Genomic DNA, 16,685 nt, shown 5'->3' with positions numbered 1-16,685 from the left:
GAGTGTGAAAGGCTCTTAGCTCTTAGCTCTTGGGAACAGGCGCTAAATCCAGAAGCTTTTAGAGGTGCTGCCTGGGTTCTAGCAGTTAGCTATTTCCTGGGTGGTTTTCCTGCCTTCTTTCGCCTTCTTTCTAGGATGACTGCACCAACGAACGAGCCAGCCGAGGATGCGCACTGAAGAGAGAGGAAGGGCTCACCCGGCTGCCTTCTGGCAAGTCTGTTCTGCTCTAAAGCTGGACAACTAAGCACAGATCCACGTAGGCTCAGAGATAACCCAGTGATAGGTGGGTGACACGGGGAGCAGAGAATCTGGCTCATGGGTGGGGGGAGCAGGCACCTGTAGTGCAGACACAGCTCCAGGAGGGCGCACAACACCTGCCTGTCACTCAAGCTCTTTGCCCAAGAGGCTGTCTGGTCTGTACCGACACACACCTGCAGCCGCTGACCATGACCTTTAAATTGAGTCTGGCGGGATTCACCCCACCGCACCTCCCTGCCTGGTGTCAGTCAATTTTTTTTCCTTTTGACAAACTTGCAAACCTCTGAGTAAAAAAGACGAAGCTACATTCCAAGGTGTCTGTAAAGTGCCAGGCAGTGAGGATGTGCTCCCTGAGGTGCTCTGACCCACCTGCCTCTGTGTGCAAGTTAGCTTTGCTCCTGTAACACACATGCCCTCATTCACATGGTTGTTGGATTATTTAAGTGGCTGAGTATAAATCCAGCTAGTGTGAAGTTATTTCATAATTTTTAATATGCATTATCTGCAATAACATGTGACAGCTCCATACTGTGGATTGACACACAATACTTAGAACAGGTTCATCATATTTGGTTTTAAGTAAATAATAATGTTTTTAAGTCGCCTAAATAGCCATTCTGAGAGCTGTTTCATTCCACCAGGAAAATACAGGGTTTCTCCTCTATTTAAAAAAATTAAATACCAAAATAACTACATTTAAATAAATAATGTTATGAAGATGACATTTAAAAATCCACGATGGGGCCAAAGCCCTTGATCTCACGTGGCCGCTCGGCCAAGCCCTGAACACGCCAAGAAGGGACACACCTGTTCCTCAGGAGCACGGGGCCCCTGTACGGGCTCGTATGCTTCTCACCTGGTTCCTGCCTGCAGGAGAGACCTCGGCCTGGCTGGAGTCATCGGAGAGGCGAAGGGGCCTTTCCTTACCCCTTTCCCAGGACACGACAGGATGTTCCTGGCACAGCTGCTCTCCCCACGGTGGGGACACGCACCAGAGCTGGGGAGGCTGTGGACGAAGCCAAGAGCTAGAAGGCAGCTCCCCAAGCAGGAGCGGTGTGCCACGCACGAAGTTCTGTGGCGTGTTAGAAATGGGGTGAGAGACAAGAGCGAATCTTTTTTTTTTTCTTTCTTTCCAAATGAAGCAGTAATAGTTCCATGGTTTTAAACATACACAATTCTTAGGAGACTTGTTTTACTTAGAGTGGAAATTATGCTAGGGACAAAGTCAACACAAAGAAACAAACAACAAAGTAGCAAGAGAAACAGGTAAGTGCAGCGGGCAGTTCTCTCCATCCTGGCCACATGCAGCCCGCAGTGTCCGTCTGTCCACCATCCATCCTATGTGAAATGGAGGTGGGGTCAATTCATCGTAACTGCACTAACAGGGACAATCTGCAGAGGTCACCGAGGTGTTCCATCTGAACTCAAACAGGACAGACAAAAGCAAATCATGCCATAGGCTGAAAACAAACAACAAAAACAAATGAAACCGTGTTGTTTCTTTTCCCCAAACGAAATCCACACGAAAGGTCCTGTGTGATTCCAAAATTTCCAGAATAGAAATGGAGTGATGTGAAATGTCAAAGACCCCATTATTTTGTAAAGAAAGAAAGTACACCTCAAAATATTCTAATTCCACGTGTGGACAACAAAATACTGTCTTTTCTCCTAGCGCCGGCCTATGGGCCCTCCGAGGGCAGCCGGCAGGCACTGGGCGCGGCCACGCTCAAAGGAGCCGAGTCCCTGCGGGGAGTGGGGAGGCTGGGTGTCGGTGTCGGGCGGGGACACATAGTCTCTGGAAGCGGTTTTGTTCGGGTGTGACTTTTGTCTGAAAGAAGGAGTTTTAAGGCCACCTGGGTTTTCCTGTTCAGTGCTGAGGTGAAGTCCAACCGCAGGGCCCTCTACCCACCGAGGACGGGCTCCGAGCATCGGTGAGAGGCATGTCTCCTTTTGGCACCAGAGTCGTGCGTGCGGGTCCCCAGTATGGACAGATGCTGAGCTAGTTCTGGACGCTCTTCTCCCGCACCGAGGCCGGCGTGTCCGCGCTCAGGGCAATCACAATGCTCTCACCCTCTTCGGTCTTAACCCGCTTCAGCTCTGGCTGCTCCAGCTGGTCGCCATTCTGGCGCTTGGTGGGGAGCGAGGCTGAGGCAGAGGCGTGGGTTGCCAGCATGTGCAGAGGACTTGCTGCTGCTGAAAGAAGACGGGGAGTGAGACCTCTGAGTTCGTGCCCCCACTTCAGCCAGTGCCGACTGGCAAGAACCCCAAATGGATAGGATTGAGCAGGAACGGGGCAGCAAAGCCAGGCACTCCCATAGAAACAAACAAGTGAGGCACTTGGGGAGGCGGAGGCCATGGCAGAAGTCACATGCACCGGTAGGGTCACCCTGCTGATGCCAGACACTCCGAGAGCCCCTGGCTACTCCCCCTCACCTGTCCCAGGCCAATTCTGAAGGTGACCAAAGACTGGTCAGCACCAGAAGAGGGAGAAGACGGTGGCACCAGGAGGCCCAAGGAGCAGCCCAGGATGGGCCTGTCTAGTGGGCAGCTAAACCGACCAGATGTGGCCGCCATCGTGGTTGCCAGACCTGCTGGTTTACTGAGTATGATCTGTGAGCTGGTGGGATTCTTGCTGCATATCCTGACAATATTTGAATTTGAATTTTTTTTGTTTTGTTTTTGGGCCACACCCGTTTGACGTTCAGGGGTTACTCCTGGCTATGCACTCAGAAATTGCCCCTGGCTTGGGGGGGGTTCCATATGGGACGCCAGGGGATCGAACCGCGGTCTGTCCTATGCTAGCGCTTGCAAGGCAGACACCTTACCTCTAGTGCCACCTTCCCGGCCCCGATATTTGAATTTTAATAGTCATTCTAGCAGGTACGGGAATTGGGGAAATTAAGGAATTATCTCCTGAGAAATGGAACCTGAAGATGTTGGGAGAGGAGAGACCAGCACCCCAACACCACTGCACAAACTGTGGGGAACCAAACTGCATACAGGGGGACCGAAGTGACAGGACAGCAGGGAGGGAGGGCTCTGCTGAGCCTGCACACAGAGGGTCCCCTGAGTCTCGCTAGGACTAATTCCCAACTGCAGAGCAAGGAGTCGGCCCTGAGCACCACCAGGTGTGACAAAAACAAACACAAACCAAAAAAATTGAACCCTGAAAAATGGAGGCATATTCCACTACAGACACTTGAGAGCCACCAGGAATACGAGATTCAGACTACACTAAAACCAGAATATCTTAAATGAGCCACAGAGCGGAGACCCAGACTGGGCACAGCCGACACTCAGCAGCAGTCGCCAAGGGGAAACCTTGCGGCTTTCTCATCTACCATGAGCCCACACATGCCTCAAACCCTCCACCCTTGGGAGAGTGGGGCAGGGGGAAGAGGAAGAGCTGGACCAAGAGCCTGGTGAGGAGCCGGGGGGAGAGGGGGGGAGGCAAGCTCAGGCCCAGCTGACTTTCACCAGGATATGGACGGGACCCGAAGCTCCTGGTCTCCAGCTGTGGCGTGCAGGGCCACCATCACCCTCCTGCCCGAACCAGCGAGGCCCCTCATGCTACCTACCACCTGTGCCCCAGTCACCAAAGGGGTGTCCTGAGCTGGCTGAGACTTGCAAGGCAGAGCAGGGAGCACACTTGTCTTTGCAGAAGGCAGGCACAGGGCAGTGCTCCCAGGAAGTGCACCCTGCTGTGGCCCCCACCCAAGCCTTGGGCGTCCGAGAGAGGCATAAATGTTCTGGTAGTGAAGCTGTGAGAGTCAGGAATGAACTGGGGGTCGCGCACACCCCCGCCAAGGTAAGCGACCCCAGGAACCAGCGCCCCCCCCCCCCCCCCCCGCCGCCGCCACGGGATTTCGCACAGCTTAGAAGCGCCACAGTTGGAATCGAGCCTTGAGGAAACTTCTCTCTGGAAACTGGTACTGCTACTTACCACTGTTCACCTGGCCGTGGACGGCGGGGACGGGCACCACATGCGTCCCATTCTGGGTGACAGTTTTGATGGGGAGCTGGTGCTGGCCCAGTGGTGCCTGCTGGACTATGGTGACTGTCTGCACCGGGGTGGGCTGGGGGGTCTGAATGATCCGCCCGGCGGCGCCCAGCGTGGCGTGGCTGATGGCGGGAACAGGCTCCACTTTCACTGAAACGGGAGAGGAGGTTACAGGGAGCCCCACTGGAGGTTGGGGGCCGGTGAGCCAGCCCTGCCACTGCTCACCTTTGACTTCCCTGTGTTCCCCGTTCTCCTGGGGCTCTGCCTTCGGAGGGGCCAGCACGGCTGCCTGGGTGACCACTGCCTGCCCGGCGACCGTGTACGTGTTGGCGGGGGCCAGCGCAGCCACGCTGGTGACAGACACGGTGGGGATCTGGTGGACGACGTGCACCGTCTGCATCACGGGCTGCTGGGAGGTGGCGCTGGTGACGGGGGTGGCGACCGCGTAGGTGACAGGCTTGATGGCCTGAGGCAGCTGCCGCTGCACAGCAATGAGGACAGGCTGGCTGGACAAAGGCGAGCCTGTGGGGACGGGGGAGTGGGAGGCGTGAGGCCAGGGTCCGAGGCACCAGCACTCACAACCACACGCAAGGTCATGCCCTGGGAACGGCATCTGCTCTCTCACTCGTCTCTGCTGTGTGCAGTCCTGACCAGGCCCCTTCCTGCACAGGAGCAGAGCCGGGTCTTGGCTGCCCCCATTCTGCCCGGGTGTGCACACACATGCCCATGGGCACAGGAAATGGCACCGCAGCACAGTTTCCTGAGGTGCAGCAGGAACCACAGCAGGAGGCAGATACATTCTAACTGCCCAGTGAAGCCACCTTCTTAGGCCCAAAGACAGGTGCTTTCCCCGCACGATCGCCTGTTACTCGAACAGCCTTTCTCTCTACCCCACACCCCCATTCTCTTAGTTTGGGGTACCCCAGGAGGAGCTTGTGAGTGGGGAAACCGGGCCTCTCGTTCATCGAGCAGGTTGCGGCCACCTCACTCACGGCATGCTGGAATCCCAGGCTCCCGCAAATCTCACCTGGGGCGCTCTGTGCAAAGCGCGTCTCCTGGATGACAGCGAGTTTGGGTTGCTGGGTGCCAGGCTCAGGCTCCAGGGGGGCTGGTGAACCTTCCCTTGACAGGCTCTCAGGGGTCTGGGCACCGCTGGAGTGGGCAGACAGCACCCCAGCATGGTTGGGAGAGGCTGGTGCGCTTCTGTGGCAGCAAAGAGAGAGCAGTGGGTCACCTAGCCAGAACTGACGGGCAGCTTGAGGCTGGCCAGCATCTTGCAAAAGGGGATGTCATTTGTCCTCTGCCCAGCTACTCTGGTCCCCGAGTCCCACAGCTTGTGACAAACACTCAGTGGGACTCAATTCGCTGTGGCAGAGCCACCGGGCACTGGGCAGGCCATGCATGGGGCAGTGAATGGCAGGGAGCATGGGGCTTTCGACCCTGTTAGTCCTTCCACTTGTTTCTCCCTAAAACGTGGCACCCACTTCTTAAAGAAGCTGCCATGGCGTGGCTGTACGGGCTCCTGTGCAGCTCAAGGTGAAGCGGCGAAAGCAACTTCTCGTGGGGTGGCATGGGGGGGGGGGGGCACTTTCTTGGACAGCAGCTCTGCTCTACTGCACAGTCCCGAGTAGTAAGCAGGCCGCGCTCGCTTGCCGTCGGCACCCACTCGACTCAGTGCAGGGAGGTCCAAACTGGACAGTCTTGAGTTGTTTGGGGTCACTCGAAGCACACACCTCACAGGGAGCAACCTGCCCTCTCCTTCTGACTCAAAGCCCCAACCCAGCAGTTCATCACTGCTGCATTTGAAGATGCACCCAGATGTGAGCGGCCACTCGGTTGTCCCAGTTCCTTACCTCGAGGAGAGCGGTCCCAGAGGTGTTCGGAAGCAAGGTACGCCCCTCGGCCGTCTCTTCCTGAAAGCCTGCTCTATCAATTTGCTTTCAGAGGCCGGGTCTATCCTCCAGAAGGAGCCTTTGCCCGGTTCTTCCTGGGAACGTGGTACTTTGATGAAATAACGGTTCAGAGAGAGATTGTGGCGAATTGAATTCTATGAAACAAAAACACGTAGAATTAGTATATTTCTTTGCTGAGAAAGAAAAACGTGCCCTGACTTTATTGCGCTGCATAGTAGAAACCCGGTGTTGGGGTACTACCGAAGGTGGGGTGCGCTTGTGTCTTCTAAGGAGGGGGTAGGAGGGATGGGAGATGAAGCACGGGGAGGCGCAGACATAAGAAAAAATCATTCTCTGCACCAGAACCATCCTCAACAGCCTTCTCGGCCAACCTCGCCCCCATCAGGACAAGCAGCACTGAGTGGGGTCCTGCTCAGCCGTTCCCAGAGGCTACTCCACTCCTGGGGCTCCAGCTGACCCAGCTGTGCTCCAAGCCCCTGAGCCTTCCCCAGCCCCAGGCACCATCAGAGCCAGGAAACTAGCTTGGAGAGCCTTTCGTGGTCATCTCGATGTGAAGGGGCCCAGGGCATAAGCCGCTTTGCCCTTCTCGGCTGTGTAGTTCCTGCAAGTGCTCAACGTGACCTCACGAGGGTCTGCAAACAATTCCCATGGCAATGAGAACTGGGAATTGCAAAACCATCTCCAAACTCCCAAACCACCAAGAGAAAACATCCAGGGGACACAGCTGTCCTTCAGAGTGTGTGAGATTGGCCAGACTACACCAGGACCATAGCTTCCTGAGCACTGTTGCGTGAGCCTGAGCCAAACCCTGCAACACTGCCTGGTCCCAGCACCACTGGCTCAGCTGGCGGAGAAATGTAAGGTGTGGACCAAGGAGACCCAAGCAGCATGACTGCGGCAGGTGACCCCTGGACATCGATCCAGGCTGTTGGTGAGAGCTGGGAATCAAGGAGCTACGGGAACTAAAGGCCTTCCTCACGTCCAGCTACGTCAACAGCGACAACAGAGCCCAGGTACTCGGGATGCTGGAGCACAGAGAAGGCAAGTCCTTCCTCTTCCACCGACAGAGGCCTGGGGATGCACCACAAAGACAGGACTGAAAAAGGAAATGACCGGGCACAGCAAAAGGACAGTGGGTGGAGCAGGAGCCCCTCAACAATGCTGGTATGGCCCAAAATCAAAAAAGATAAAGAGGGTCAGAGATAGCACATCTCGGCAGAGTGTTGCCTTGCATCCAGTAGACCAGGACAGATGGTGGTTCGAATCCTGGTATCCCATATGGTTTCCTGAGCCTGCCAGAGCGATTTCTGAACGCAAAGCCAGGAGTAACCCGAGTGCCGTAGCTGGGTGTGACACCCCCCCCCCAAATAAACAGAACAATATAAATAGAAGAATCCTATACATTTGGCTGGGGGGGAGCCCAAGTGGTCGAGTGCTTGGTCTGCTCGCATGAGGAACTGCTCCACCAAGAAACCTCCGAACCACAAGGAGCATGGAGGAGTGAACGGGCCCGCCCAGCTCACTTGACTCTCTCGCCGCTGTCCTGTCAACCGCCCTGGAGTGTCTGTCTGGCCGCTCCACTCCAGCCAAGGGAGATGGCATGGCAGAGGGTGGGGTGGAGGCTGTGCAGAGTGAACCCACCAACAACTCTCCAACTTCTGTTCTTTATTTGTTTTGGGGCCACAACCAGTGGCACGCAGGGGTTTTCTGTGACTCTGTGCTCAGCAATCACTCCTGGTAGTGCTCAGGGGACCCCTATGGGATGCTGGAGATTGAACTCGGTTGGCCACATGCAAGGCAAATGCCCTCCCCAACTGTGCTGTCCCTCCGGCCCCAGTAACTTCTATTCTTTTTTGGTTCTTTCTTTTTTTTTTTTGGTTTTGGTTTTGGTTTTTGGGCCACACCCAGCGGTGCTCAGGGGTTACTCCTGGCTATCTGCTCAGAAATAGCTCCTGGCAGGCACCGGGGACCATATGGGACATCGGGATTCGAACCAACCACCTGTGGTCCTGGGTCGCCTGCAACGCCGCTGTGCTATCTCTCCGGTCCCAACTTCTATTCTTATTTTCATTTTGTGTTTTGGTCTTTGGGCACACTTGATGAGGTGGAGGAGACCATATGGGGCGGCAGAAATGGAACCACAGCAGTCTCTCTCTCCTCTTTCTCTCCAACCATAACTTTTTACTCATATACAAAGTACTAGCCTGGGGCCGGGCGGTGGCGCTGGAGGTAAGGTGCCTGCCTTGCCTGCGCTAGCCTAGGACGGACCTTGGTTTGATCCCCCGGCGTCCCATATGGTCCCCCAAGAAGCCAGGAGCGACTTCTGAGCGCATAGCCAGGAGTAACCCCTGAGCGTCACAGGGTGTGGCCCAAAAACCAAAAAAAAAAAAAAACAAACAAACAAAAAAACAAAGTACTAGCCTATATATATAGGCTAACTACTAGCCTATATTTTACAAAATCCTTTTGAGTGAATGAGCACCCAATGAAAGAAAAGTCTCCTTTTCCTCCATGCTCTCCCGGAAGTGGGTGAGCCTCCGGGCGCCCAAGATGGCACAGCGGAAGCTTGCAAACCCCTAGGATCCAGCCTGTGTGCTCACACCCCTGGCCAGGAAGGGCAGGAAACATCTGGAAACCCACAAGTTTCCAGAAACTTGAAAAGGGCTGTTTTGGTGGATAGGCCCCGGCTCTTTCTCCATAGGACTGGGGAACATAGTAGGGAGGGAGGGCACATACCTTGCACGTGGCCGACCTGGGTTCAATCCCACTATCCCATATGGTCCCCTGGGAGAAATTCCTGGGCAAGCTGGGTATGGCCCAGACTGAGAATGGGAAGCCGGCTCTCCTGAAACAGGCGCAGGCAGGAAAGGCGACGCACGAGCAGGGCACACGATGCCTCATGTGGCTACTGAGGAGATCACTAGGGCCACTTGGAAGCAAAGACAGATGTGCAGATGGGGACGGGCATGAACAGGCAAAGCTGGAGCCCACATAGGAAGGAGGACCCGGGGTACTTTCTCTCGGCTAAGCCCCAAGCCAGAATCCAAATACCAAAACCAAAGAACAAAATTAAACAACACCTGGGGCTGATGACAGGGTCCTAAAGCAGGAACCTAAGAAAAGCATGCAGAGACCGGGGTTTGTACTCTGGCTCTGAAGGGTCTCCCAGGAGCCCCAGAGCAAGCCCTGAGCACTGCCAGGCTTAACCCATCAAAAGCAACATTATCGGAACCGGAGGAATAGCAGAGCGGTAGGGTGTTTGCCTTACACGTGGCTAACCCAGGACAGACCTGGGTTTGATCCCCAGTGTCCCACATGGTCCCCAAGCCAAGAGTGATTTCTGAGTGCATAGCCAGGAGTAACCCTGAGCATCTCTGAGTGTGGTCCAAAAACAAAAACAAAAAAAAGCAACATTATCTCCATGAATGAATGAATGAATGAAGGCTAAGAGAGCTTGCTCTAGCCTCAGTGAAGGGCTACACAGACTGCCCAGAAGAAACAGGCATGCTGCGGTCTCTGTTCAATATAGGCCACTGCGTGAAGGGATTTGAGTTGTTTGTTTCTTTGGTTTTCATGTCCTACCCAACAGTGCTCAGTCAGGGCACCACGCAGATGGCGAAGATCAAGCCCAGGTCAGCATGTGCAAGGCAAGCACCTTAGCACTGTGTTGTGTTTCCAACCCCAGGGAAGCAGCCTTGAGGGACATGATTTCTCCATGAAAAACCCTTGAGTGTGCTGCAGGCCAGCATGAAGCCACCCCCAGATGAAGTGGAGGCAAGAGAGCAGCCGTGCTGAGGATGCTTTTTTTTTTTTTTTTTGGCTTTTGGGCCACACCTGGTGACGCTCAAGGGTTACTCCTGGCTATGCGCTCAGAAGTCGCTCCTGGCTTGAGGAACCATATGGGACACCGGGGGATCGAACCACGGTCCGTCCTAGGCTAGCGCAGGCAAGGCAGACACCTTACCTCTATCGCCACCACGCCGGCCCCTGAGGATGCTTTTACAGTAGTGTTGTGGCCTCAAATTGAGGGCTGTTTTGTATCACTCAGATCCCTAGACCCAAAGGATACGCCACACTCTTTTTGGGGGCAGGAGTAGTGGAGGACTCCTGAAGCAATGCTTAAAAGGGCACAGGAGCCAGTCCTGGGATACTCGGTCACTGAGCCCGGCGGCTCGGTGCTCAAGCCCAGGATGATCAGAGCAACCTAGGGCTGAAACACAGGGTGTTGGGGCTTGACTTGAGGCTCCCCAGTTCAGTGAAGAAAGGAGTTGCTCTGGCCACAGGAAGCAGTGGAGCCAAGAGCCGGTGGGGAGTGCAGGCTGAGGCTCCTTCCGCCAGGGCGCTGCTCTCACCTCACAGGGCCCCACAGTCAGCCAAGCAAGTCAGCGTGGACTGACCAGCAAGGAAAGGGCCCAGGGACTCGCCAGCGCGCCTAGAGGCACTTACCTGCCAGCCCTTGTCCGCAGTCCTGTAATAGGGATAGTTTTTAGTGATGTGAGTATAAATCCCGTTGAGGGTGAGCTGCTTGTCAGGAGCCATCGTAATTGCTTGTACAATCAACTGTGCGTAGGAATAGGGTGGCTTTGAATCGTCCTGTGTTCAAGTTAGAAAGGAAAATCATACTGATGTCATCATTTGTTTTAGTTTTGGAGCCATAAAATCCTGCATCTGCTCTCAGGGATACCTCCTGATGAATTGGGGAGCCATAGGGGACATCAAGAACCAAACCATGGGGCCAGAGAGATAGCATGGAGATTAGGCATTTGCCTTTCATGCAGAAGGTCATCAGTTTGAATATCGGCGTCCCATATGGTCCCCCGTGCCTCCCAGGAGCAATTTCTGAGCATGGAGCCAGGAGTATCCCCTGAGCACTGCCGGGTATGACCAAAAAAAAAAAAAAAAAAAAAAAAAACCAAGAAAAAAGAACCAACTGTGTGCAAGGCTAGAGCCCTAGCCACTGTGCTAGCTCTCTAGCCCTTACCAGAATCTTCACTAAATTGACCAAACTCACAATTAATGCTTCTGAATGTTCCTGGGACAATATATTGGTTTTATTACTAGAAAAAAGAAAACTAGGAGAATTAGAATTAGAAGCAGGATTAGAGGAAGTGAACGAAAACATGTATAGTCATGTGAAAAAAAGCTACCTAAGGAGGGAGCCCAAAAGACAAAAGTGAAAAGAGAGGAGTTGGCCCAGGACAGCCCCACAGAAGAGCCAGGAGGCTGGCATAGCTCCCAAGTCCAGGGGAGGGTCCCATCCCTGGGTCCTGTCCCAGCCACACAGCTCAAGACTCTGGAGCCAGCAGTGGTCCCAGTTCCTGTGGTGGTGAATATCCGTGGTGGCAAGCAGGGAGTGAGTGTAGAAAGAGCTCAATTGTACAAACAGTTGAGGCGGGGCCTGAGAGATAGTATGGAGGTAGGGAGTTTGCCTTGCATGCAATAGGATGGTGGTTGGAATCCCAGCATCCCATATGGTCCCCTGTGCCTGCCAGGAGTGATTTCTGAGTGTAGAGCCAGGAGTAACCCCTGAGCGCTGCCGGGAGTGACCCCAAAACAAAAACAAAAATAAAAATCCTACTTGGGGGGCTGTAGCAATAGCACAGCGGTAAGGCATTTGCTTTGCACGCACCAACACAGGACAGATCCTGGTTCAATCCCAGCATCCCATATGGTCCCCTGAGCCTAACAGGAGCGATTTCTGAGTATAGAGCCAGGAGTAACCCCTGAGCGCTGCTGGGTGTGAACCCCAAAAAAGAAACAAACAAACAGTTGAGGCAAGCAATAGCCTCATTGGTCTCCACTATGGAACAAGGCCCCATGAGGGGAGCACAGGCCAGAAGGAAGGTTCCAGAAAACAGGACACACCACCCTTGAGGACCAGAAAACACGCCTGCAGCCCACGAACAGCTCCCCAGGGGAAACACTTCTGTTGGCAGCCAGGTAACTGGGCCGTCCAGCAATGCCAGGCCTGAGCAAGGACAGCAGCCTCTCTCTCCCTGGCCCGGCTCACTCCCTGGCCTCAACAGTTACCTTGGGACTGTCCCCACCCGACGCCTCCTTCTCATTCTCTGGCTGTGAGCTGTCGGTCATTAGACTGAGGTCAGATGGCATCACGCGGCCTATTTTGTAACCTGAAGACCCTGCTCCCCGGGGACTGGACGGGCAGGAGTTTGCAGCACTGATGGTCCCTGTCGGGGAGGGCAGGGGGCTGATGAGGTGGGCCATGGTGTCTGGAATGTTGATGGTCAGGGGCGAGATGTGGGCCTGCACCGGCTTCACCGGGGACTCGGGTGCCTCCGGCTTCTCCCGCTTCTCGCTGGACAAGGCAGTGAACGTGATCTTGATGTTCGTGCTCGGGAAGCGGAAGGTGCACCTGGAGGAGAAAGATTGTGTCAGCCGTAGAGCAGCGGCCACAGGCCACTGAGCACCCAGGGTTGGGAAGCCCAAGTACTGAGTTGGGGGCACCAGCCCAGTGCCACTCCCCTGAAAAGGGGCGATGCGTGTAAGTCAGGGACGAGACTTCAACTCCTCGGTCCTCGAGCCTTCCAGACAAGTGTACATCAGGGTACAGCACTTCCTCGCTGTTCTTACTTGAGAAAGAAAAATTCCCTTTTCAGGGCCAGTACACAGTAGGTGCCTAATAAATGCGAGATCCTAAAAGGAACTACACTCCGTCACTAACAGTGTGTAAACCACAGTGTCTAAAAGGAAACTAAAAGGAAAATTGTCTGCCAGAGGGGGGTGGGAGAGAAACCGGGGGACATGGTGGCGGGATGGGGACACTGGGGAAGGGACGCGTGCTCAGATGCTGTACGACTGATGGAAACTCAACAACTTTGTGTCTGCGCATCTCACAGTGATTTTAAAAGGCAAAAGGAAAATCACTCCTCCCCTTTAAAGGACGCCAGGGGCTGCAGAGACAGGAAAGCTGGTAAGGTGCTTGCCTTTCATGCAACCAACCCAGATTCTACCTCTACACACCCCAGCACCCTGTGCCTGGCCAAGAGAAACCCCACAGTGCAGAGCTAAGAATAAGTCCTGAGCAATGAATGACACAGGTGTGTCTCAAAACAAACATTTTATCACATGATAAAGACGATCACGTTAGGGGCCAGGGAGGGTATTTCGCCCCGCATGGTCCACCCAGGCTCGACCCATAGGTTCCCCTGAGCCTACCCGGAGTGATCCCTAAGCAGAGTCAGGAGTGATCCTGAGTGCGTCTGGGTGTGGCTGAAAAGCTAAACCAAACCAACAAAAGGTTGTCAAGTATTTTTTTATTTTGTTTTATTTTATTTTATTTTATTTTATTTTTTGGTTTTTGGACCACACCCAGCAGTGCTCAGGGGTCACTCCTGGCTGTCTGCTCAGAAATAGCTCCTGGCAGGCACGGGGGACCCTATGGGACACCGGGATTCGAACCAACCACCTTTGGTGCTGGATCGGTGGCTGCTTGCAAGGCAAACGCCGCTGTGCTATCTCTCCGGGCCTTTTTTAAATCTTCTAATGTACTGAGGAAAAACAAACAAACAAACAAAAAAAAACAGCATGGCTATCAGTTTATGTTCACTTGGGTTGATTTCTTTCCTTTTTTGGTTTGGGGGTCATACCTGGTGGTGCTTGGGAGACCCTGTGAGATACTGGGAATGGAATCCAGTTCAGCCATGTGCAAGGCAAACGCCCTCTCTGCTGTGCTATTGCTCTGGCTCCTAGCTTTTTCTTTGAGTCAACAGACTCAGCTCACACAGGCCCTTATCCCAACTACGGAGGCGTCCGGGTCTGGGGACTAGTCTTGACAGCACCCAAGTCAACACGGTGCCAGGGCGGGTGGCCATTGTGACCTGAGGTCTGACTGCGGCACCTCTGCTGAGTTCCAGCAGCCTGGTTGGCAGGTGTCAAGGGAGTTCCTTAGAGCTCTGGGGACCCGGCTCAGACAGAGGTCCGGAGCTCAGTGCCAGCACCTCATGGTCCTGTCAATGTGGTTCACTGAACGTGGTCCCTAGGATAGGGCACTCACCCCAGTGTGACCCCTGCACCCTGGGTGTGGGCCAGAACCAGGAGTAAGCCCGAGCACTGTTGGGCCTGACTCATCTCCCCCATAACTGAGAAATGTAGTAGGCAGGAGCTTTGAGGCCCCAGGGACAAAACCCAGCTTTCACAGGCGAGGCTGTCCTCCCGGCAGGTTCTCTGCCCTCAGCCAGGTTTGGTGTCCTGTGCTGAGGAGACCAGAGCCGAGAGCAGTTGTCCCAGCAAAGGCAGAGAACCCAGTCTGGGGGCCAGAGAGATAGCATGGAGGTAAGGCGTTTACCTTTCATGCAGAAGGTCATCGGTTCGAATCCCGGTGTCCCATATGGTCCCCGTGCCTGCCAGGAGCAATTTCTGAGCATGGAGCCAGGAGTAACCCCTGAGCACTGCCGGGTGTGACCCAAAAACCACACAAAAAATACAAAAACAAAAAAAGAATCCAGTCTAGTTTGCACGGGAAGGCACTATCCAACATGATGGGCCCTAGTGTGACAAGGGATTGTATTGCACGTGTCCACCAAGCATTCCTTCCTTCCTTCCTTCCTTCCTTCCTTCCTTCCTTCCTTCCTTCCTTCCTTCCTTCCTTCCTTCCTTCCTTCCTTCCTTCCTTCCTCCCTCCCTCCCTTCCTTCATTTTTGGTTTGGGGACCATACGTGGTGGCGCACAGGGTTACTTCCAGGCTCTGCACTCAAAAATCATCCCTGGCGGGGCCGGGAAGGTGGCGCTAGAGGTAAGGTGTCTGCCTTACAAGCGCGCCAAGGAACGGACCGACCGAGGTTCGATCCCCCGGCGTCCCATATGGTCCCCCCAAGCCAGGGGCGATTTCTGAGCACATAGCCAGGAGTAACCCCTGAGAGTCAAACGGGTGTGGCCCAAAAACCAAAAAAAAAAAAAAAAAAAAAAATCATCCCTGGCAGGCTCGGGGACCATATGGAATGCTGCGTGTAAGGCAAACGCCTTACCGCTGGCTATCTCTCCAGCCCCCCATCAAGCCCTGAGCACTATTCTCCCTGAGAGCCATGTCCGTCCACAACAGCAGTTGGGTAGCAGCCGGGCACCTCCCTGCAGGCCCTGCTCCCAGTCAGCCTTTCAGGGAAGCAAGGCCCAGCTGCGAGTGCCCAGGACAAAGTGCCACTGCTCACACCAGTAACGATTCCTGTTTGCTTGTGCTCCCCCAGATCCCAGTCCCGAACCCCAGCAGCCGATGGCGCCGAGTGAGGCTCTGCCTCGGGCTCAGGAGCAGAACTTTGGGCTGGCTCCTACCCCAGTACCGGCAGCTGCTCCACCCCACCCCCCTACTCCTCTCATTCAAGAGACCCTGGAGGAGCCAGACACAAGGAAAGGATGCACGTGTGGCAGGGGGAACCACAGGGAGTGACGAGGAGACACAGTGGGGCTGAAGCCAGGAGAGGAGCGCCCACCTCACCGGGACAGTGCTCAGGGGTCACCCAAGGGCCCACGTAGGAGGCTGAGGCCTGGCTGGGCACGAGGGTGCTGGCTACGCACTGAGGAGCCAGATGTGTCATCTGAGGCTCTCCTGCAGGTTTCTACTGCACGAGGTTGGACCCCACAGACAGTCATGTGCTTGCCGTGAACAGCTTGTCTGGAGGTGAAACTACTCTGCGCACCCTACCCAGCAACAGAGAACCAAGCAGGAGACACCTCAGGGGCTGGAGCGCGCAGGAGCCCCTGGACCTCCTGATTCCTTTCACTGATGTCGAAGAGCAATAACAGGGACTGGAGCAACAGTACAGCGGAGAGGGCATTTGCCTTGTACGCAGCCAACAAGGGCTCAATTTTCAGCATCCCAAATGGTCCCTCGAGCACAGCTAGGAATGGTTTCTGGGCACAGAGCCAGGAGTAACCACTGAGCACTACTGGGTGTGACACACGCAAAAAAAAAATTATGGCACACACACACACCATATAAGAAAAGATAAAATCATGTAATTTGCCGCAATATAAAGGAAGCTGAAGAGAATAAGCAGGAAGAAAAGGTGCTTGCCTGGCACACAGTAGACCCAGGTTCGATTCCTGGCATCCCACATGGTCCTCCAAACATCGCCAGGAGTAATTCCTGAGTGCCAAACCAGGCGCCAAGTACAGCCCCAAAACAAAATCATCTCATGTGTGAGACATACTAGAAACCCACAGGAAGGGACAACAGCCAAAAGCAACAGATCGAAAACTCAGCGATTGGCAAATTCAAAAAGGAACTTGCAGTTAGCCAGCAGCAGTCACCTCATATTTAGAGTATATTTATTTTTTCTGGGGGGGTTATGCTTAGGGCCACACCCAGTGGAGCTCAGGGATTACTCCTGGCTCTGCACTCAGGAATAGCTGGGGGGGGGGGGCATATAGGATGCTGGGGATGGAACTGGGGTTGGCCTCACAGAAGGCACACAACATCTCCGCATCCCCACTGTACCTCTCAGAGAGAACTGAACTTCTCACGGGAGTCAACACCCTCAGCCAACCACCCTTTCTCAATT

The 16,685-nt window shown here is 54.4% G+C and overlaps 1 protein-coding gene across 2 annotated transcripts in view; it reads right to left on the bottom strand.

The window, feature by feature from the left end:
- Window positions 1-817: 817 nt before the first annotated feature.
- FOXK2 (forkhead box K2) overlaps window positions 818-16,685 on the bottom strand; it is a 28,255-nt gene continuing 12,387 nt past the window's right edge. Inside the window, exons 2-8 of one of the 2 annotated variants that reach the window (XM_049776183.1) lie at window positions 12,202-12,544; window positions 10,618-10,764; window positions 6,112-6,305; window positions 5,286-5,461; window positions 4,484-4,780; window positions 4,202-4,408; window positions 818-2,451 (exon numbers count right to left, since the gene is read on the bottom strand). In XM_049776183.1, the coding sequence (XP_049632140.1) occupies window positions 2,258-2,451; window positions 4,202-4,408; window positions 4,484-4,780; window positions 5,286-5,461; window positions 6,112-6,305; window positions 10,618-10,764; window positions 12,202-12,544 (1,558 nt within the window). In that variant the 3' untranslated portion in view covers window positions 818-2,257. The remainder of the gene's footprint in view (window positions 2,452-4,201; window positions 4,409-4,483; window positions 4,781-5,285; window positions 5,462-6,111; window positions 6,306-10,617; window positions 10,765-12,201; window positions 12,545-16,685) is intronic. The other variant, XM_049776191.1, reaches the window with a different exon arrangement.

The sequence above is a fragment of the Suncus etruscus genome, chromosome 1 (assembly GCF_024139225.1).
Source record: "Suncus etruscus isolate mSunEtr1 chromosome 1, mSunEtr1.pri.cur, whole genome shotgun sequence".
Taxonomy (NCBI): Eukaryota; Metazoa; Chordata; class Mammalia; order Eulipotyphla; family Soricidae; genus Suncus; species Suncus etruscus.
The sequence above is the reverse complement of the archived record's forward strand: the minus strand, read 5'-3'. Positions and strand labels throughout refer to the sequence as shown.